The sequence below is a fragment of the Poeciliopsis prolifica genome, unplaced genomic scaffold (genome assembly GCF_027474105.1).
Source record: "Poeciliopsis prolifica strain line A6 unplaced genomic scaffold, Auburn_PproV2 SCAFFOLD047, whole genome shotgun sequence".
Lineage (NCBI taxonomy): Eukaryota > Metazoa > Chordata > Actinopteri > Cyprinodontiformes > Poeciliidae > Poeciliopsis > Poeciliopsis prolifica.
In genome coordinates, this window is record NW_026562422.1 from 3767014 (window position 1) to 3788996 (window position 21983).

Here is a 21983-nt window from a genome sequence, read left to right on the forward strand (position 1 = left end):
GTGGGTGTGTGTGTGTGCGTGTGTGTGGCACAGCGTGAACACAGCCGCCCAAAAATAGGACTGGTGATGTTTCACACAAGTCTAACACATTTTAGTCAGGCGAGCTACACTTTGAAAAAAGATGCTAACATGCTTTTTAAAAGGGCTGACTTAAATCTGATGTGCAATGAGCAATTATTTACTATATATATGTATGTATGAGCATGCGCATATTTTTCAGAGTAGTTACCAACCTCAGCTGTTTCTAAAGACAGACTGAAGAAAATCTTTCTCCATATTTGAGCGTAAACGTCTGATAATGTGAAGTCGTCTTGGTTGATTTGTATTTTTCTGTTTGCTGGTGCTTTCCCTCATGTCTCCCTGTCATTGACCATGATTTTCCTTGTTTCTTTTCTCTCTCTCTCTGTTTTTTTTTTTCCTGTCTCGCGTTTCATCTCGAAGCATTGCAGACCGCTTGACGCTGCGGCGGAAACTGAACTGCAAACCTTTCCGTTGGTACATGGAGAACGTCTACCCGGAGCTGAGGTGGGGTGATTTAGTAAAGGAAAGATTTCGTCTCGTCTGCATTTGTTTTTGCAGGTGGAAAATAACAACAACAACAAAAAAAGAACAAGAGTTGAACTAAAGTCTATGAGCTAAGTAGGAGTTAAATTCTGTTATTTTTTTAAAGACGTTTTCTGAGCTATGAGAAAAAACCCGCCTGGGACTAACAACCTTAGGATTTTCTCTGCTGAGAGACGTGAAACAAAAGAGAAAGGGAGAGGCTTTACTGATTTATTTAACATGTTAAGTTTCTTCTCAGTGTTTTTTGCTCTATTATATATTTCTTTCAAATATCTTGAGAACTCCAGCTAATGTCGGCAAACATACACCACAGCTCTGGAAGAGCCCACTGCACTGAACCCCGTTGAAAACCTCCTGGTTGTTCCACCAAATACCGATTTCTGAACTGCGTCTTTTTTCTTATTTTGACCATTTCTCATTCTATGCAAATACATATTCTATGTTTGCTTGGAATTTCGGAGACGTGTTGTCTGTAGGTCATGGAATAAAAGAAAAACGTTCATTTTGCTCAAACATGTACCGACAAAAAGGAAAATCACAGAAATTGATCATTTTAAATTGTCTCTTAATTTTCTCCAGAGCTGTATGTATTCATGACGGTTTTGAGCAGTTCTACCCCCACATAAATATAAATGGTTTCCTTTTTGCAGCAAAGAATCAACATTTACACGTCCTTGCAAACGAATTCAGTTTTTGTCACGGTAGAATGTATTTTGTTGGAATTTTATAGTGTGTTAAAGAATAAACATACTTAATTTTGCTTTAAAATCCTTCCAAAGGTTTTTTTTTCAGATTGTCACTGAAAGCCTAAGAGATGGTGTGAGCCAAATTGACCATGTATTTAATTTTGGGAGATAAAAAATCCAATACAGATGTAGCTGAATTTCCGTTGACGCAACTTTAATTCTGAGATCAAAAGCCTTTATTTTTACTGTCTGATATTTTAAAGATAATTGAGTAAGCCTGGAAAAAGTCATCATTTAACTCCAAAGATGTTAGCATCCCACCAAGTTCAAAATCAGTCACCGATTTCAGATGTGAACTTTTGAACTGATTCATGTCGGGATCTCGGAAGCTTATGCTGCTGACCTCTTCCCCACTGCATGTACTCCAAATGGCTGGACTCTGACAGAGTAACCGTATATGTCCAGAAGAGCTGGGCTGTAACAAGACACAATACTTACGGAGCGAAGCAATTACTCTGTACAGCTATCCATCACCGGAGTTGATCTGCTCTTTATTGTTTGTAATAAGACCGTTTCATCAGCCTTCCGACTCGCCGTCTCCGGTTCCAGCAGGGTCCCTGAGCAGGAAGCCGTGTCCAGTGTGCTGAAACAAGGCGGCATGTGTCTGGAGACCCGTGGGAGGGACGGCCTCGGACTGGCGGAGTGCCGCGGCGCCGGAACCAACAGGCCGCAGTCGCAGGTCAGGACACCGCGGATGCTTTATAAAAGTACTTTGTAGTTTTAGTTTCAGCTTCAAAGGGATAGAATAATTGACTTCTGTTCCCTCATCAAGAACAGACCTGGAGCGTTGCCGTGATTCTTTCATGCATGTTTGAGAAATCCTTTAATCTCCCACGGCAACCATTCAGCTGTGCAAAACGCCTAGGTGGACCTAGCTCCGCCTTCGAGGACATAGCTCCTCCTCAGAGCTGCAGTTTATAAGCTTCCGCCTCACAGAGCAGCTCTCTGACACAACTCCCCAACTCAGCTCCTTCAGACTAGCCAGCAGCAATTAGCAAACACCTGGTGGACCTGCACATCTGTTGAGCTCTTGATACTTCTCAGTTCAACACTGGTAAAAATGCTGTTAAACGGCTAATAGAGGAGCCATGTTGTGACAACTTCCTGAAGGCGGAGTTTCAGAAAAAGCAGAAGATTGTAAAGGGACAGCAAACCAGTTTTGACATGTTAAATTACAAAGTCAAATTTCTTTTAAGTCATGTTTGATATGTACAGCATTTTTATAACTAACATAGTTATAAAATGGCACTGTGTCTGGAAAAGACATAATACTGCCCGTTTAAAACAAAACATATGGTTCCAGTGAAATTATTTTCATTTTGATTATTTTTTCACACATTTTCAGGTCAAAATGTAGAACGTTGCTGCATCATCATTTGTGATTTTTCTGGGTCTCCTTAATTGATCCTGTTGGGCTGTTTTCTTTTGCCTGGTATTCCAAAACAAAATTTCAATTCTAGTCTCTTTGCATAAAAAATGTTACATTATCTGACACAGACAGATAAAATATTAGCTGTGTAGGTGTAATTCACTTTTATACTATGTCAAATCATATTACTAACAACAAAATACTGAAATACGTGCAATTTAAGCTAATTAATCACTCATTGAAGGTGTCTTTACTCATCTTTAAGCATTTAAAAAGATGCAGCATTCATTCATCTCAGATAATTCAGTTTGTTTCAAAAAACGGAGAGTAGCAGCACTGCTGAACCGTATTCATGTCAGTTCAGTTCGGCTGATTGATCTAAGGAACCTGCTGCGCTCAGAGTCAATATTTCCAGGACATTTCTGACACTATATTTGTCAAAGGTCTGCTTTGGGAGTGAGTCGGCTAAATCAGCCCTCCACGGGTCGCTAACGAAAGCTCTGGACCAAGAAACGTCCTCGCAGTTCTTTCACAATAAAAGATCCGATCCTATACATGCAGCACTGTAGCATACACAGCTTATGGATACATGCAGGGCGACATGTTATTTATCACAAGTCAACAACAATAGACATGTGATCAATGTCATTGGATTATATGGGTGATGGAATATTGATTAATTTCACTGAACTCCGATCCAGAACCACACGGCATTCTGGGGGATCGACCTCTCACAACTTTAGTGAGTTAGTTGATGCTAACTCGCTGATGCTAGTTGTTGCCAGGGAAATCTTTGGTTACCAAGCAACAACCTGTTGAGTTAACGTGCGCAGCAGCTCTTTCAGGTTTTGCTACTGTGCCTCAATTGCTTGAAAGTAAAAAAAAAAGCAAATCTGGGGAGTGTAAACTGTGGATTAAATAATATGTCAGATATTTGAAACAAAAAAAAAACGAATCAATAATTATTGATCTCAATAAATATATCGTTTTTCTGTCATATCATCTAGCCATACGGAACATTTTGACATAAACTCTTATAGGAAACTGACAGCAGCTTTAACTTCATATAAGGTCTCTACAGTACATTGGGAAATTTGTTAGTTTTTTTTTTAAACTTCAATTATTCTTGGAATTTAAAATGCAAACTTGAATGTCACCCTTAATGTTTTACTTTAAACGATCCGTTTGTGAGAAACACACACATTCCTCTCTGAACTCAAGCTGACATCGGCTCAACTGGTTTCTGGGTTTTGCAGAAGTGGGAGCTGGTGGAGCCGCTGATTCGGCAGCAGGACCTGTGCCTGGCTATTTCTGCCTTCACAGCGGGGTCAAAGGTCAAGATGGAACTCTGCAACTCCAAAGAGCCCAGACAGGTAAGGTGAAGAAATAACACGATGGGTTTTTCGCAACTTGCTCGGTGCGTATGGGCAGCAAGAGTTTTAAGATCTCATGTGTCATTCGGCATGCAAATGAAAGATAACTGTATAATTTTTGATAAAATTATGCCTGGAACCTCTTCTTCTTGAACAATATTTATACTAACCAAGTTTCAACTTATGCCCTAAATACTTGAATCTTGACTTAAACTCATGGTCTATTAGTCTTATGCAAAACCTCAAGTATTCTGGAGTAAAAACTATGGAGCAAATTTTACTGGACAGATCGTAACAACATTGGGCTGTTAGTCGGGTGTGAAAATAAAATGCTTCTTTCAGACCTGAGACTTGACTTGGACTTTCCCTTTAAAAATGTCACGTCTGGCTTCGGAGGAATGACTTGCGAACGTCTCTGGCGTTTTCCTCAAAAAACAATTTTACTGAGTTCGGTAGTTGTTTTATGCCGCCTAGTTGAGGACCTAAGTACTACATGTGGCAATTAATTACTTTGTCCTGTATTCCAACATGCATGCACCTGAATGAAAACAAGTTTTTATTGATGCCAAAGGTATTTTTTGTGAAATGGTTTCAGAAAGTGAAGTCGTTCTAGAAAACAAAACTGCCAATATTGGGTCAAAGATAATCTGCTGGACACAGCAGTGGTGTTAAAATGACAAACAACAATTAGATGAGAATTGGCTTCGATTAAACAAATTGTTCTGTCATCCAGTGGAAACTTCTGGAAACTTTCACAGGTGTTGAATTGCTCCGTTACAATACATATAGGCCGTCGCAAAGGAAGCCAGAACAAAATTTAAATCACTGTAAAGCCAGTTGTTAGTCACTACAAAACCGTTCATGACTAACATGAACACCAAGTCCAGCCAATGGTACAGAAATCAATTGTTCAACAGATTGTTTTTTTTTTTTTTGCCAAATGGACCAACTAAACAAAACGAAAAATAGAATTTTCTGACTATTTTCTGATCAGCAGGGAGTTTAAACCATGAAGGGGTTTTAGAAAAGAGGAGGTTTGAGATCAGACGTGGAGCTGCCAAAGGAACCGTGTTGAACCCAGTGACCTTATTTTGCTAATGCAGATCCTGGCAGAGTGATTTTATAAATGCGGCGGACGAACGAGAGCTCTTAAAAAGTCCAGCCCTTCCTTGCTCATTCCTTGTTCTCATTTCCTTCCTTTTTTTTTTCTAAATGTTGAATGTGAACTTCCACGAACAGAGAGTTTGATCTGTTTGTGATGGATAGACGACCTAACCGTGTGGGGGGGGTGGACGTCTCCGGACTCCCGCCAGGTCGTCTTCTTTGGTCCGTCTCGATCCTTTCACATGTTTTTGGGAACGTCTCCCCATCAGCAGTCAACCACTCAGTGCTGATGGAGACATTTGGCATCTTTGTCTCTTATTTCCTTGAAAGAAAAGGGGGGGAGGGAGAAAAATTCTACTCTCGACTGCACTGATCTTTTTTCTGTGCGCCAGCGGACATGTCATCCATCACCGGCATTACTCGGGCTTTTCGTAATCTCTCTCCTGGAAAACGGGCTGGAACGTTTTTGGCTTTTCTTTCTCGCTGTTAATAGTTTGTAGCCACTTTCTGGTTTTTTTTTTTGTTGTTTTTCTTGCAAGTACCAGTCCGTTCTGGGAGGTTTTCAGAAAATATTGTTTATTTCTGCTTTGCATAATGAAAGGCTGTGCATAAATGAAATTGTTATAATTAAATCCAGTGCTGTGTAAAAGTCAGTAGACACAGTCCCCTCCCTCCTCGTCTCTCTGCGTTTTGCTTCCAAGAAGTCACATTCTCTTGTAATCTATTGAAGTGGTTTTCCTCAATAGATCTCTGTGCTGTCTCAAGGTCAGTTCAAGTTTTTCCTTTACAAATTTTTTGCTACTCCTCCCCTGCATCTGACCCATTTCTTAGGAATATGCTTTTGTCTGTTAACCCTCCTGACACCGACCAATGAAGTAAACACTTCAGTAACTTGATAAAGTATTCATAACTCTTGAACCTTTTCACATTTTGTAATGCGAAACCGCAAACTTGAATGGTTTTTGTTTTTTCTGAGGATTTTTGACAGGCTAACTAAAAGGAGAGCGCAGTCATAAAGTAGAAGCAAAATGGTTTTCAGTGTTTTTGAAAAAGGTTTTCAAGCAGAAATTTGAAAAGTGCGGGGTGGCGGGGGGGTATCTGTGCTATAAGCCAGCACCGCAAATCTTCTTGGGTGTGTCTCAACTGGCTCTTAACATCCAGAAACTGACATTTTTGACCGTTCTTCTTCCGAAGTTATTACTCTGTAGAAAAAAAAGGGAGCATGTTTCCACTAAAAAAATGTTTCTAGAAAAACAGGAAAATTTCCAAGCTCCAAAAGCAAAAAAATCTGCAAGAAAAAAAACAGAAAAATGTTGAGCTAAGTTTTTTTCTAGAAAATTTCCATATCAAAATTTCTGAATTCTCTCTTGCAATTATTTTTATTTTTCCAACTCTGAACTCTGATGTTTTTTTCCCAGAGCGCTCCTAAGATTAATACCAAAATTTCTGTTTTTTTTTTTTTTTTTCTTAAAAATGTTTAACCTTTAAGGCTCAGAAATGTTCTTATGTTTTTATTTATTTATTGTTTTTTTTTTTTAAAGAAAATTTCTGAGATTAATCTCAAAAGTAGGCTTGAGTTACTTTGTCGGAATTGTTTGTCGAAATATTGCCTTTTTTTGGACTCTTTGCGCTCCAGTTAACGGTCAACCGATTACTACATTAGTCAGCGAGTAATTAATCACGATTAATTGCACTAATCGTAATTAATATGATTAATCATGGCTAGTATGACTAATTGTATTAAACAAGATTAGTTGAGATTAATACGATTAGTCGTTTCATCCCTCGTCATAACAGTTCTAACTAACTGAAGTCAAATCATCAAATCATTCAATAATAGACTTTTAAAAAAAATATATATTAGTATTGGTTTTGGTATCGGCAACCCTAGCCGTGACTTTGCTTGGTATTGGGTCGATACAGAATTTCCCAGTATCGCTCACCTCTATTACATAACATGTTATTCCACATGCTGCGTCCCCCAACCTGCACTGCATGTTCCATCATGTCACCAGAAGTCACAGCAGTGTCCCAGTTAAAGTTCATTTCCGTCTCTGGTTCTGCTGTCCAAACATGCCCGCCCCTTCAAGCGGGTCATCCCACCTCCCCGTCCGCCCCTGCAGCGCTACATATTTACTCTGACCGACGCCCAACCTCAAATCGGGGATTTTGAGGTTAACCCCTCGCTCGGCTGCAGGCGTCCTGCACGTGACTCCATAAACCTGTCCTTAACACTCTCGTGCCTCCAGTTCAGCGCCTCTATCCACTTATCGATTGAGCTAAAAACAGGAGGCAGACGCTGCGTCCGTTGTGGTCTGTGGGCGTGAGGAACAAACTGTCTCACTGCTGCTTCTGGCTAATTTTCCCCGTCCAACCTGCTTCGCCGCTTTACGTCCAGAAGCTTTAAGGGGGAGAAACAGATTCGTGAAAAACTGAATTGTGTGGAGTCGAAGGAAAGTAATCACTCAGGAGGCATTTTTAATGCGTTGGTTGGAGCCACTCTGAATATTATCAAAGACGTCTGGTAATGGTGAAAGCAATGGCATCGAGTCCCTTGTAAGGATGAGTAAAAACCTTAAAATAAATACATATTTTATTGAGTTATTTCACACCTTTAAAAAAATGACAGCCCATGTTGAGAAACAAATGTTGATTTGGGGGGCGGAAATAAATCACCAGCGGGAAAAGTATTAATAACCCTCCTACTGCTGAATTCACGTAGTTAAATGAAATGAGTTTATTATCATTCTTTTCTAATTATGATTGAGCACGATTTGCACCACATTCACCCAGTCACATTCACACAGCGGTACGCAGACCAAGGGGAAATTTGAGGTCCGCCTTTTAACAGGAGGAAGCAGGAATTGAACCCAGAACGTTGGGATTGCATGACACCTTGACTTCTGCTATAACCCACTGACCCAAGAGTCGCCACTAAAGCAATAAAAAGTCAATAACGGCCCACTGTGGAATGCTGTCGAGCATCGTGGCAGCATTGAGCCAAAGTGGACCGTAGAAATTACTGCCGTATTACACAAATTTAGAATTTGGAATACCAACTATCTTCAAATTCTTTCACCTAATCAGTGAAAAAGATTTACATACAGATCAATAAACGTTTAACTCTGGAACTGGAAGACATTTTAAATATCCAAAATAAGTAATAATAATAGTAATAATTTAAAAAACACACACAAAAAATAAAAGGAGTTGTGAACTGTCTGTGAACAAAATTGTCCTTCAAAAAATGGGCTAACTGAGCTGAATGGAAAGACAGAGAGAAAAGAGAAAAACGAGTCATGAAAATGATCAAGCTCCCTTTAATTCATCATAAAATTAACTTATTTATTGCTTATTATGACAGACCAATTTGTAGTTCTTTATCATGTTAATTTTGGGGTTTTACATGTATGTATTGATTGGGGTGGCCCACAATTTTTCCAGGGTTGGCCGTGGCCCCCCCAGGCCCACCCTTTTGGGTCGCGACTGCCTCCATAAAAATAAAAAATAAAATCAAGGACACGGTTTGATCCCAAACACTAGTTTTTGGAATAAAATATGCAGGCTAACATGAACCTTTTGGAACAATCCTGCCTTTAAGCTTATTGAATACCTACGAATAATGCTTAAGAGCTGAGTCTGTACCACTTAGCCAACTAATTTAGATGAGTTTGTCCAATTCTGATAAGAAAAATGCAGCCAGAATGATCCCAAAAACGTATTGGCGTCCCCTAAAAACCGCTTGCTCCTGAACATATAACCAGATATTGACTGTGGTATCTGTAATTAAGCTTTCTTGTACATGTTATGCATACTGTAAATGGAATAGTGAGAAGCAAGGCAAAACAAATAAGCAAATCACCACATCCCAAAATGACAATTAGTATCCACAGATGTCATCTAAAACAAACTGTCCCCTTCCTGCTGCTGCTGCTGCTGCTGCTGCTGCTGCTGCTGCTGCTGCTGCTGCTGCTGCTGGCGGCACAGCTGGATGCTCTGTGACTTTTCCACTCCGCAAATTGTTAGTCAGTAATTCACGCGATTACTCTAATCCAAGTCTGAGTCAGGCTGCATTACTCACTACTAACATGAACCTCCTGTGCTTACACACACACACATGCATTCACACGCACCATGGAAGACAAGTCAGGGAGGGTGCGTGTGCAGACTGAAACAGCTTTCTTTTTTTTGATTTGGTTTTGTTTTGTGTTTTTTTTCTCTCGTCTTTGCAGAAGTGGAAGCCGAAAGGCCCGGCTCTTCAGCACATGGTGAGCGGCCTCTGCCTGGACAGCCAGAGCACCAGCGGACCCCTGGTCATCGCGCAGTGTCGCCCCCAGGTGGCCGGACAGTCTTGGGAGCCGCAAGTTGTCGTCTGAGCATGGAAGATCTGGAGTTGCTGAGGGACAGAAGAAGTAAAAAGAGAAGAAGAAGAAGAAAAAAACTTCACTTTTCTGATGTCAACCTCCGACTGCTCATTTTTAAGGCCTTGCTGAGGGGGAAAAAAGAAGAAAACCACCAGAGGTCTTGTGTGTACAGTGTTCTCCGTCCTTTCCGGGATACTGCAGATCTATGTATTCTTATCTTTCCACTGAAAATGTTGCACATTTCACTTCTTTGTTTAAGTTTCAGCGATCTGCTTTCATTGGAAGCGATTTGACGAGTTCAAACCGTTACTGTAGCAAGTGCGCCGAGCTGCACCTTCGATCATAGTCGCTGCTTTCGTAAAGCGGGGCAGTTTTAGCTGTGTACATAGGCTCTACAACAATGAAATAAAGAAAATAAGGAAGAAAAACGGGAGCTTTTTATCGCTGATTAGCAAAGCACTGTCAGGACATTATTTATTGTTTTGCATGGACACACCCAAAGAATGTTTTATTTTTATTATTTTTTTTCTCTCTTTGGTTCTGTCTCTATTAAATAAAACAATAAAAAAATTCTGTAAATATCTGAAGCAGGTTATTGTTTTTTTGTGTAAAGTAATCTATATGTGGTTTTAAAATGAAAACGTGGCTAAAGAGACAGCAGCATTGGAGCCGTTTGTAAAATAAGTTCCTTTGCTGCATAATTATACTGTTAATATTAAAAAAAACAAAATCACAATCGTGTGCTGTATTTTTAATTTTTTTTATTAATTATTTTTTATTTTTTTGCAAGTACCACATCTAACATATTCTCGCTTTCCTCCATGTCTCTGTCTAAGACCGGCATCCCCACAGCATGATGCTGCCACCGCCATGTTCCGCTGTGCGGCTCCCCTCTTCAGCTTTCTTCCACGCATAAGCCGGACATTTCTGCAGTGTCCTGTTATGCCAGTACAATTTTAAGAAAACAAAAATGTTGCAATAAAGTGCAAAATTTCTTCCCAGTCATTTCATAAAGTGAAACGCACTAAATGACGCACGACTATTCTGAAATTTTAAAAAAACAGACGATATTTGGGGTGTTCCTGACTAGTGGGAGGAGCTGTGGATCAATGCAGCTCCTCCAGAGTCACCTTAGATTTGATTCAGGGGTGCTATGGCAGAGTGGGCTAGATACAGATAAACCCTCCCAACCATTTTAATTGGTGAAAACTTTCTGAAAAAAAAAAACAAGGAGAGGAACAAAAACTTTTTAAAGGTAACATTCTTGATAAGTACGTAAAGACTAAGACTGGCTTTGTGTTTGCTTTATCTGGTCTGATCAGTTAGCCTCAACAATGAACTACTTTGTTCCAAATTAGTCAATAGTTGCTTTTTCTCAAGATCTTGGAACAATTTTTGTGCGTTTATTGAGTTTGGGGGTTAATCTAATTTTTTTTTTCTTTTTACTGTTAAATATCAGAGCTTCCCAGATAATTAATGGAGTTATGTCTCCATTTTCTTTTGGTTCCACCAGGAGCAATGGCTGCCTCGCTCTGATTTATCCCCCTGTTTGTAATTTCAAAGCTCCTGCCGTCAATATTCAGAAGAATTGAGACACAGAGGGAGTTGGGTGCGGTTCAGGAACACATGTTGGTCCCGTGGCGCTTTATGCACATTGTTTCGGCTGCAGTGACCTGCTGACTTGGCGGGGAAACTCTTCTGTCACCGACTAATTCCTGGTGCTATACCAAATCAGCTGCAGCGAGTCCCAGACCGGTTCCTGGAGACAAGATGGCTGAAGCCTTGGAGACGTGCCCTGACCAAACAACCACTGTCATCAAATAAATAAATAAATATAAATTAAATTGTGAAGATGAAACAGCTGGTGAAGCGGGCGGCTCGATAAGATGATGAATGGCTGAGTTTATGAATTTGATTACACTCTTAATAACCGCTGCGCCGTGATCTGTCGTCTGGATGAGTAATGGCGGCAAGGTCAGGCTGAATTCATGGAAGGTTTGCCAGCTCCCAATTTGTTTTTTAGGGGAGCCAATACCAAATGATTTATTTGTTTATTTATCTAGCATGTTTCATTAAAGCGACGTGTGCTTCTATTAGAACGAAAAAGGAAAAAAAGCAAGCAAGAGTGAGGCCAAGACTCATTGAAAATGTCTCCTCGAGGCAATTAATCGCCTCTGACACGATTATCGAAACGGTGTTTTGATATTCAATGGAAACATTGTTATCAACTTTACAGGAATCAAAATTAAAATCATTGACCGAACTTCCAGTATTTTGATCATTTATGTTCTTCCTGCCACACACAAAAAAAGCCTTGGTTCTCAATTATGAGATGTAATCTTGAGTTAGCTTTGGAAGGATCATGTCAAATTAAGCCTGTGGAAATGAAGGAAGTCTACAAAAGCAATTCATCGTCTTTGGTCGAGCAAAAATAATCGACGGATGATCCAGCAGCTACAAGGATCCGATTCTGAAGAAACTATAACCATGTTATCATAGACTTATGGGTTATTGGCACATTTAAAGCAGAAGAAGAGGATGGTTGACTCTAATAGTACCTCGTTATCTCATTATAGCTGAGTTGTAATTGTGAGAAAGAGGTTTTGTTTTTATTTTCATCAGAGTAGCAGAAATGGGCTTCCATGGTGATAAGCTCCAAGTCTGTGGGGTTGGAAGTCCTCCATGCCATCACCGCAATCTCCCTCCAGCGACCCAAGTCAGAACCGCTACAGAACCATAATATCACTTACAGCCAGAAAACCCATTACAACAAAAATAATAATAAAACACAGACAAGAAAAGTAATTAAAGGATTATTATTATTATTATTATTATTTAATTGGACCTTTCCAGGATTGTTGCTATAGCCATATATAGTTGAGAAGCCATTCTGGATTAAATTAGTTGTGGCTCATCTGTTACCACTGAATGGTGGTTTTCCAGATAGTGGCATCTCTCTAGTAAAAGTATCCATGAACCTTTTTTATATAATTTTTTTTTTTTTTTTTTTTTTTTGATGTTCACTCATAAAAACAAATTTGAATTTTTTTTAATGATTTCTTGCTGAGGCTAATTTTTACAGTAAATTTCAATCCTTGTTGTTGAACTTACCATTGTTGACCACAAGAGGGCAGAATATCCTAATAAATAAAGTGTGTGTATGAGAGAGAGAGGCACGGCGCCTCTCTCTCTCATACACATCCGCACAAACTGTCATCACTTTGAAAACTCGGTGGATGGGCTTTTTCACACAAACCAAAATGCATACACTTTATTGAGATTAAGGCAATAATAAGGCAATAAAAAGAAGAGACAGTGTAGGTATTTCACAATGAGAAGTAGGATTTGCTGTTGAGGTATTTTGACACACATTTGCATGACAGTCAACATAACAGGCTTGACAACTTTGTTGCCTTGGTTTGTGTGTGTTTGTATCTCTCTCTCTCTCTTTCTCTGTGTGTGTGTCCTTTGTTCACTTTGTAACCTTTGCGGCCGCCAAATATGCTACACTGCAGCTTTGTAGACTTCAAAACTATGTGAGGAATGCTGATAAACTTGTGGCCTTTATGAGGGGCCAGTGTGTCACCATCATCACCATCAGGGCGGAGGGGTTGCACGCACACTGGGTAGAAGATGAGGACAATGCAAAAGGGGTGAGGGGTTTAACCTGGTTGAGAAAAAATATATAAAGTAAATAATTTAAAAAAATAGTTTAAAACCTCTGTCTGGAATTTGGAAGACTTGAGGGGACAGTTCCTGAAGTTTTGCGAATGAACTCACAATTTACATCAGGTGGATACATTTCATTTTCTTCTGCATTGATCAGGCTGGATTGCAGCACAGAAATATACCAACGTCATCATATGTCATCAATGAGCAATGATTGGTCTATTTAAAGCCTTAAACTAATGCTGTTTGTGAAACATGAATCAAGATCTAAGGAAAAAAAAAGAAGAAGCTTTGCATAACCATTTACAGTACATCTGGAAAGTATAATCACAGTGATTAGTAATCACAGCGCATCACTTTTTCCATATTTGGTGATGGTGTAGTCCTACTCAAAAATGAACTACATTATTTTTCTCTAAAGACAAAAGCAAAACCAAAAATGTACACAAAGGTTTTGCTGTACACCGCAATGAACAACTGCTCCTGTTTTGGGTTGTTTTCCCCCATCCTCGTATTCAGATTCTTTCAGATTCAGTCAGGGTTATGGCTGTGTCGATGTTCCGTTTACGTTTCATTGCAGTAGATGAGCGTCTTTCTCCAGGTGCTCATTTTATTCAGAATTCAAATGTTCGTAATGCCTATCTTGGCACCATGCCATAAAGCTCTGATTGGTGGTGAATATTAGCAAGAGTTGACCTTCCAGGTGGATCTTACATCTCCTCATGGAAACAGTAGTGTTAGGGTTAGGGAGTTTTTTTTGTGTGTGTGTCATCTCTCTGACAGAGGAATGTTGATTACTCTTCGATTACTCTGGTTGGTTGGATGTTCAGTGCCGGTGATTATTCTGGTACTCTTTATCAGCTTTGTGCTTTGACACAACTTCTTGGAAATCTACAGGCAGTTTCGCTTAACTTTGTTATTTGGTTTCTGCTCTCCTGACCATACGTTTTGATCTTTTTCTTGCTGAATGATGCAACGAAGATCCATTTTCAGTCGACCAGGAGAATCTGCATGATTTTTAAAATGGGAACGGGGACAGAAAAAGAAGTGCCGTGCACTCTAATAAGGTTCTTCGGGTGTTTGAGAGAGAAACACAGCAATACCGTCCCAGATCTTTTATCACACTCAAAATGGGGATTAAAGTGGGGTTTATTCAGCCTTTTCTTCCTCGCCACATGGAGTGCTTGTTACTGCAAAGTTACATTTTTGCCTCATCTAGAGGCAAAAATGCCTCTAGATGAGGCATGGTTCAGGTTAAATTTCCAGAAAGTTTCATGTTTGCGTTTGAACCCTCACCTACAGGCATGAAATTTGGAAGCGCCTAATTAGAATGACAATGGGCTTGTCAGGTTTAAGGTTGTAGATTCCCAAATATATGAGTGGATTTAGCTGTTTCTATGACGACCTTAAGAAGCTGCACTCATTTTTGCTATGCTTATACCACTTTACCTATTACTACTGAAGTGCTGACCCTTCCAACTTTCAATGGTCCCTTTTTGGGGGGCAGTAATATTTCCTTTCCTCTAACATGCCACGTTAAATAAAAACTTACATTTCTGTTTCCAAAGTTGAAGGCTTGCACTGCTGCATTGTCTTTTGAGACGATCCTCGTCTCAGGAGAAAAATATCAGAAATGCCCTGGTTTTTAATGAAAGATCATTTTTAAAACTATTATACAAAACAGGAATGGCTGACCGTGTGACATTGTTGTGTTTCAAAGCCCGGTCCACACCCCAACTTTGTGCAGGAAGAGTCAGATCAGTCACACAGACACGTCAGAGGAACGCATTAGTCACCTGAAAGAGCCCGCACTTCTTCCTGCAATCAGTCGTTTCCCAGCGTCTCCATCCTCATTGCACCACGGAGAGCGTGACCCAGCCTCCAGTACTACCGACTATCGATCACCTCAGAGCTGCGCGAGCGCGGTCCAATGAGGTCACGCGGAGGAGGGCCGTTGCTAAGGAGGAGGTTTGGTTGAGTCTCTGCGTAGCACCCATTCAGCGGCGGTGGCTGAAGCGATTGGACTGCGAGGGCTTCTCCGAGACTTTCTGTGGAATTTGAATTATTATTATTTTTTGGACTCGGCACGGCTCGCGGTTCATAGGTGACGGCTTCAGGGGACGGCTTGCAGGTCGCAGAGGTGGTCACAGGTAAGCGAAAGTAAAAATACGTAAAGAGTCCCGCCGGGACTATCATGCCCGGCGAAAGCTTGCGTTAGCTTCGCCGAGCTAAGCACCGCTAGCCTCTCTGAATGCGGCACACGCAGCTACTTTAGCTCCCGAATTTCAGGGCATTTGCTTCCCTTGCTCACTCGAGTGTTGGACAGAATGAGGTGGAGGGGGCAGAAAAGAAGAAGCTGTAAATATTTCCACTACTCTCGAAACGTGTTGTCGCCTGAAAGTGACCGGTGAAGGTGGCAGGTTTTTTTTTTTCGTTTTTTTTTTCGGTTGGTTCCATCCTCATTCTGGTAATTAGCCAACGACTCTCAAGTTACCTGAATAACTTCGAGAGGAAGAGGAGAGGGGGCGGGGGAGGAAGGTCTGTCAGTGCAAACGAATGGATGCGTCCTCGACTAAAATATGCGGTCACCCCAGCAGCGCATGAGCTGTCACGACTTGCTTTCACACACTGTCACACGGTTCGCTTGTGTGACGCCCGTCGTCCCAAACGTTGACCGGAAAAAACAACAACAAAACAACAACAAACAACAACACGGGGGTTTACGCGCTGCGAAGTTCGTGGAGCAGTAGGGTTCGGGTTGGGTGTTGCAGTCCGCCTCCTTCGTACCGAAACATACGTTTGAAAACGACACTGGCGAACCCGCCGGGCAGGCAGGCAGCTTTAAGTCGTGACTCATAGTCTTAACACGCGGGATGTATATATATTTATTTATTTTTTGTAAAGTGTGATAATGCGTCTGAGTGTATTGTGTGTGATATCTTGTTTTTGTGGGACGTCTTTGGTCAGATTACTGTCTGTTGGCTCACTTGATCGAGGTAAACACAGGAAGACAGCCAGACCGCTTTAAACGTCTTGTTTACTGAATGAACCCTGCTGGGGTTCTCTGAGTGTTTTAAACGTCACGCCCGGGAGTCTTGTGGCAGTGAAAGTGTTATTTATTTATTTATTTGTTTGTTTTCTGCTTGAAATGCACCGATCAGATATTTTGTTGCCAATATCTGAGGGTTTAAACCGCATGCAGGGATTTCAGGTCCCATTTTTAAAGTTCAACTGTTTAATTGATAGAATTTGTATAGGAAATCAAAATGTTGATTTTTCAAAATAATAATACTAAAAAACAACTAAATAAAACTGTTGCATATCTTTACAATATTGCAGGTAATGAATGAAGTGAATATAGGTAGGCCTATGACCGTAACTAATTTTGCAGGACGATAAATTGTCCCAGAAGTTATTGCGATAAATGATAATATTGTTGTGTTTCACGCTGTTTTCAAGTATAACAGCATAACAGTACAAGATCACATTCTCAAAGATCAATACACTTTAAATTCCAGTGAACATTCCACACTGGAACTGGAAGACATTTGCACAGAAACAAATAGATAAAATAAATTATGAAGTCTCTGTAAAATAAAATTGTTTTTAAAAGAAAGTTGCTGGTTGAGACCAAAGCACAAGACTGAAGAGTTTTGTCATCCAGTTTTTGGTAGAAAGAAAAGAGAAAAACAATAAATCAAGCAAATGGAGATGATTGAGTTTGTTTCATCTGTCATACAATTAGAAAACTTTTTTTTTTTGTATCAGATCATATCTGACCTCTGACGGTTTAAACTGCACATCACAAGCTGGGGCGATAAATCAGTTTTAGTGATTAATTTTACATTTTGTTTTTGAATATACAGTTTTAGGAAAATCAGATTTTGTTATTCACTTGTGCACTTTTGGGGTTTTAACTCTAGAGAACCACCATATTTCTTGAAAAGCATGTTTTCTGGCTTCTGTTTATTTTTTTGTGCTTCGAATTTAGATCAGCTCACAGAAGGAATAATTGAGATAACCAGCTTTTTTCACAATATCTTCAGTCATTTGTAAATTTTTATAAATGGGGGCGGGGAAAGTGAGAAGATTTTAAAAATTGTATTGTATTTTTCCGCCCCATCGCCCAGCCTTAGTGCATCCCCCGTCAGTAAACTACTTTATTCATGCTGAGGCTAGGAGGTAAAGAGTGCTGGTAGTTTTCAAACATCTTGAAAGTAGCTCACAGCTTATCTCATCCCAAAGAATGAGGGAGTCCAGCTTGGCTGCCTGCCACTAAACCCACTGTCTAAGTATGTCAGCTGTTGGAGGGATGAGGAGAAGTCTCTCTGTCCGCAGCTTTGTTTCTCTCTGCGGGAGAAACTCATCATTTTTTATTCTTTTTTTTATTTTATTTGGCTCCGTCCTCAGAGGAGAAGCTTCTTTTTGGCAGCGAGTTATGCATGTGAACTATGAGAAGTGATGCAGTACAGGTAGATAAACCTGCTGTTTAGTGACGACACAGTCGGAAGGCTTCGCTGGCTCTGTGTTTCCCGGTAGCAGGCCAGATTGTCGAGCCTCTGGTTGCATGTGTCGGAATCACTGTCGCTGTAAGCTTAGCTTCAGCGTTCGGCTCCGTGTTAGCTAAGTTATTATAAACAGGACACCAGAATAGTGCTTTTTCTTAAATTCTCTGCCTTTTTATGCTCATCACAACCTGATTAAAGAACATTCTGGTGAATTTTTGCTTCAGACAAAAATGTAAATAGTAGGAAACTTTTTTAGAGTGTCAGTGTCCCTTTAAATTGTCTTGTGTTACAACCAGACCTGTCCCAATAAACCAATCGCATAATAAATGAATACCAAAAACTGGTAGAAACTGGTGTTTTGTTCTCAACGTTTCTTTTGGCCTCAACCTTTTATTTTGATGGACGAGTTAGTTTAAAGAGATTTCATAAGTATTTGATTTATTTTGGATATTTAGAATGTTAAGTGTGAATGACAATTTAAAAATGTGTTATTGCATTATTTTGCCATTATCATTATATTGATTAAAAATGGTCTCAAAACAATAATACTATCATTTATCGCAATAACTTCTGGGCCAATTTATCATCCAATAAAATATGTCATTGCAACAGGCCAGTTACAACTACAGACCTCATCGTATCATAGTATGAAAAACAAACATAACCCATATGTTCCTGAAGAACTGGTTTGTGTGATGAACTATGTAGGATACTGCCATCTCTACTTCTTATGAATGGTCAGACGAGATTTCTTTTTGTGAGTTTGACAGGAACACTTCTGACTTCCGTCATCACAATGTCTCACAGAGTGTTATAATTTAGATTTCAGGCAAAAGTGGAAGTTGCATGTATTTTGCATGCACAGAATCTGTAACATTCCAGTCTACCAAATATCAGCTCTTCTTAGCTTCAATATATAGTTCATCTGTAATTTAAGCCACAGTCAAAACACACTCTGTTGACAAAAAGTTGAAGCGGCTGAAAGCAAAAACTGTATTTTGTTCCATTTTTTGTATGCATGTATACTATACATTTTTTGTATGCATGTATACTATACATTTTTTGTATGCATGTATATAATACACATTTGAAGGGTGTGAATATTTTTGCAGGGCACTTTTGCATGTTATGTTAACACAAGTAGTAATTTATCAGATGATGCTACTGCTGAAAAGTTTAAAATTAAGTTAATACTCCTTATGTATTATGTAAAGCAACTTTTTCAAGCTTTATTATGTTGTAATGTTATTCACTCATCAAAAACAAACAGTGTCGCTTTGATTCACTCCCTCACTCAACTCCTTCAGACTAGCCAGCAGCAATTAGCAAATACCTGGTGGAACTGTGCTCTAGCTGAGCTCATTATAGGAGCTACCTCTTAGTGAAATGCTGGAAAAAACATTGTTAAAGGGTTAAAAGAGGAACCATGTTGTGATGACTTTCTGAAGGCAGAGTTTCTGAAAGAGTAGGAGCTTCTTAAAGAGACAGAGGTTCAATTTCAAGTTGTTAAATTACAAAATCAAATCTCTTTCATGTTTAATACATGAAAAAAGTAAAGTGTCTGAAAATAGGTTCTGGAGCAGGTTTAATGTGTTTTGGTGATGAGTACTGTTGTGCCCCATCACAGATAAAAGTCATTGCTCCTTTTTGTTTATTTATTTATTTATTTAAAATATTTTTTCTCCCCACAAAATCAGTCTCCATAAAGTAGATCTATTTTTCAGGCAAACTGCGAACAAATCTAAATAAGCGTGCGTTATGATTGCCTTGGCTGATTTTCAGCATTAGGACTGGTAAAGGAAGATGTCGTAAAACAGAAGCTAAATGATGGGTTCTCTCTTTACAATGTTGTTATTACTGTCAACCATAGAGATTATGAAAAGGCAGTTCAGTACACCAATGGTTATGTCATGTGGTGATACTTTGAACTGCATCAATGGCCAAAGGTAGCTAGCTGTACCTTTTTTTTTTGTTTTCCATTTTTCTTGTTTCTCGTTCATGTTTAATGCATATAGCGTTCTAACAACAACTAAAGGTTACTTGATAGTGCCATTTTATAGCACGTGTCTGGAAAATATAGAATATTGCCCCTTTAAATATGTAAATATACTTTGCTGCTCTTATTTAATTTATTTGTACATAACTTTACTTATTCTTGTGTCATGTTCAATATACTCAAACTTTTTAGTCCTAAACTTACTTAATTTTTTTTAAGTAGGTCTAAAACAAAGCACAAATAAAATACTCTGAATTATTTAAGCAAAGAAAAGATTACTCAAGACCAACTTATAAAATCTATAGCACTTAGAAAAACTTTGGGAAAAAATCCTACTTCCTTTAAAAGCCCAACTAGCGCTTCAAAATCTCTGCATCCTCTAAAAAGCCTCCATCCCGTCCACTCATGCGAGGCGTGCGCATCTCCTCGGACTTAGCTGGCCTGGGACCGCGTCCAGCAGAGACACTCGCTGGCAAGTTTCTACCAGAGGGCAGCTCTCAGAGCCGCGATCTCAAATGTGCAGCTGACCCCATTTCAAAAGAAGTGTCTGAAAATAGGTTCTGGAGCAGCTTTAATGTGTTTTGGTGATGAGTACTGTAGTGTCCCGTCACAGATAAAAGTCATTGCTCCTTTTTGTTTGTTTATTTATTTTTTAAAAATATTTTTTCTCCGCACAAAATCAGTCTCCATAAAGTAGATCTATTTTTCAGGCAAACTGCGAATAAATCTAAATAAGCGTGCGTTATGATTGCCTTGACTGATTTTCAGCATTAGGACTGGTAAAGGAAGATGTCGTAAAACAGAAGCTAAATGATGGGTTCTCTCTTTACAATGTTGTTATTACTGTCAACCATAGAGATTATGAAAAGGCAGTTCAGTACACCAATGGTTATGTCATGTGGTGATACTTTGAACTGCATCAATGGCCAAAGGTAGCTAGCTGTACCTTTTTTTTTTTTTGTTTTCCTTATTTCTCCCCCTCTCTCCTGTCAACTAACTTTCATATCTTTAACTTAATTGCACAATTGCATACAAGCATGAAGTCTCTGCAACCATTTTCATGCTAATCAGACATGTTACAGCTACAGCTGCCTGATTGTTTTACTCCTGTGATTGCAGTTTCTTTAATTGTGCCGGTCGGGATAATAATTTTAGCTTTTAATTGGCACCAAAGGGGCTGTATCTTCTCCTTTTGCACTGCCTGTACTATCTCTGTATTAGCTAGAGCAAGCTGGGGGCAGAAAGGGGTTATCACTGTATGCGAGGAGTTGCCTTTCAGGTTTGTGCCGGTGCGACTCCTCCCTGGTTATGCTGTAAGGCTCAGGGACTCCTTTTGTCTTTGAAGGCCCCTATATAATGTGATACCCGAGCCTCCCGGACTGGAACAGCTCATGCTTTATTCAGCTCTCTGATCTCTGCCTTAATTATGGCCGACCCAGGATGAAATGACCAGTGGTTGGATCTCCTAGGGTGGGAACTTTGTGCCCAGCTTCCAGTTGCAGTCAAGACCGTAGATGTCTCTTTTAAAGTTGCGGCTCAGGTGGCTGCTCACCACACACGGACATCTGTGTGAATGTGAAACAACTCTCTTGTGACAAAAAATAGCACTAAATATTAGGAGTTTTCCTGTGCCAAACGTTTCCACACATTCAAATTATTCTGCAAATGTAAACCTGATTAATTGGTTTCTCTAAATTCTCCCTACGTGTGAATGTGAGTCTGTGTGTGTGTGTATGTCCAGGTTGTTTGTCCTGTCTGTCTCTGTGTTGCCCTGCGACAGACTGGGGACCTGTCAAGGGTGACCCCGCATCTCACCCAGAACGTTAGCTGGAGATAGACACCAGCACCTCCGGACTCCACTAGGAGTCCATTATTGGTCAGGCTTACCATGACCAATGATGGAGAGCCTAGTCGGTAGAGTACATGAACATACTTTTCAGAAGGCTTACCCTAATGCATTTCAAATTACATTTTGTAGATCTCTTATGACATCTGATTTGTGATTTGAGTTACAGAAAATAGACACCTCTGTAATATATAAAATATTGAGATGCACCTGAACTTGTACATAATAGGTGAGAAGGTGAACTATATGGCCAATTTAAATAAGTACATTTCTGCATTCTGCTGTTAAATTTTTTTTCACTTAGTGTTGGCAGTAGTAAGGTGGGTGTAATTGCTTGCTGTGAAACTAATTGTCATGCACGGACATGTTTTGACAGAATCTGTCCAGAGCATAAGCGGCAGCGGTACCGTTCCCCAACACAGTGTGCGCGTCCTCCAGCCCTCC

General features: G+C 39.8%; 2 protein-coding genes across 9 annotated transcripts in view; both read left to right on the forward strand.

Annotated features, from left to right (window-relative positions):
* galnt16 (UDP-N-acetyl-alpha-D-galactosamine:polypeptide N-acetylgalactosaminyltransferase 16) overlaps window positions 1-10250 on the forward strand; it is a 39751-nt gene extending 29501 nt beyond the window's left edge. Inside the window, exons 12-15 of one of the 2 annotated variants that reach the window (XM_055057139.1) lie at window positions 442-525; window positions 1860-1989; window positions 3936-4052; window positions 9389-10250. In XM_055057139.1, the coding sequence (XP_054913114.1) occupies window positions 442-525; window positions 1860-1989; window positions 3936-4052; window positions 9389-9532 (475 nt within the window). In that variant the 3' untranslated portion in view covers window positions 9533-10250. The remainder of the gene's footprint in view (window positions 1-441; window positions 526-1859; window positions 1990-3935; window positions 4053-9388) is intronic. The other variant, XM_055057140.1, reaches the window with a different exon arrangement.
* Window positions 10251-15045: 4795 nt separating this feature from the next.
* Window positions 15046-21983, forward strand: part of numb (NUMB endocytic adaptor protein) — a 51075-nt gene continuing 44137 nt past the window's right edge. For 2 of the 7 annotated variants that reach the window (XM_055057037.1, XM_055057035.1), the window contains exon 1: window positions 15048-15339. The gene's annotated coding sequence lies outside the window, so the exon portion shown is untranslated. Of the gene's footprint in view, window positions 15340-21983 lie in introns of all 7 variants that reach the window. The other 5 variants (XM_055057038.1, XM_055057039.1, XM_055057041.1 and 2 more) reach the window with 4 other exon arrangements.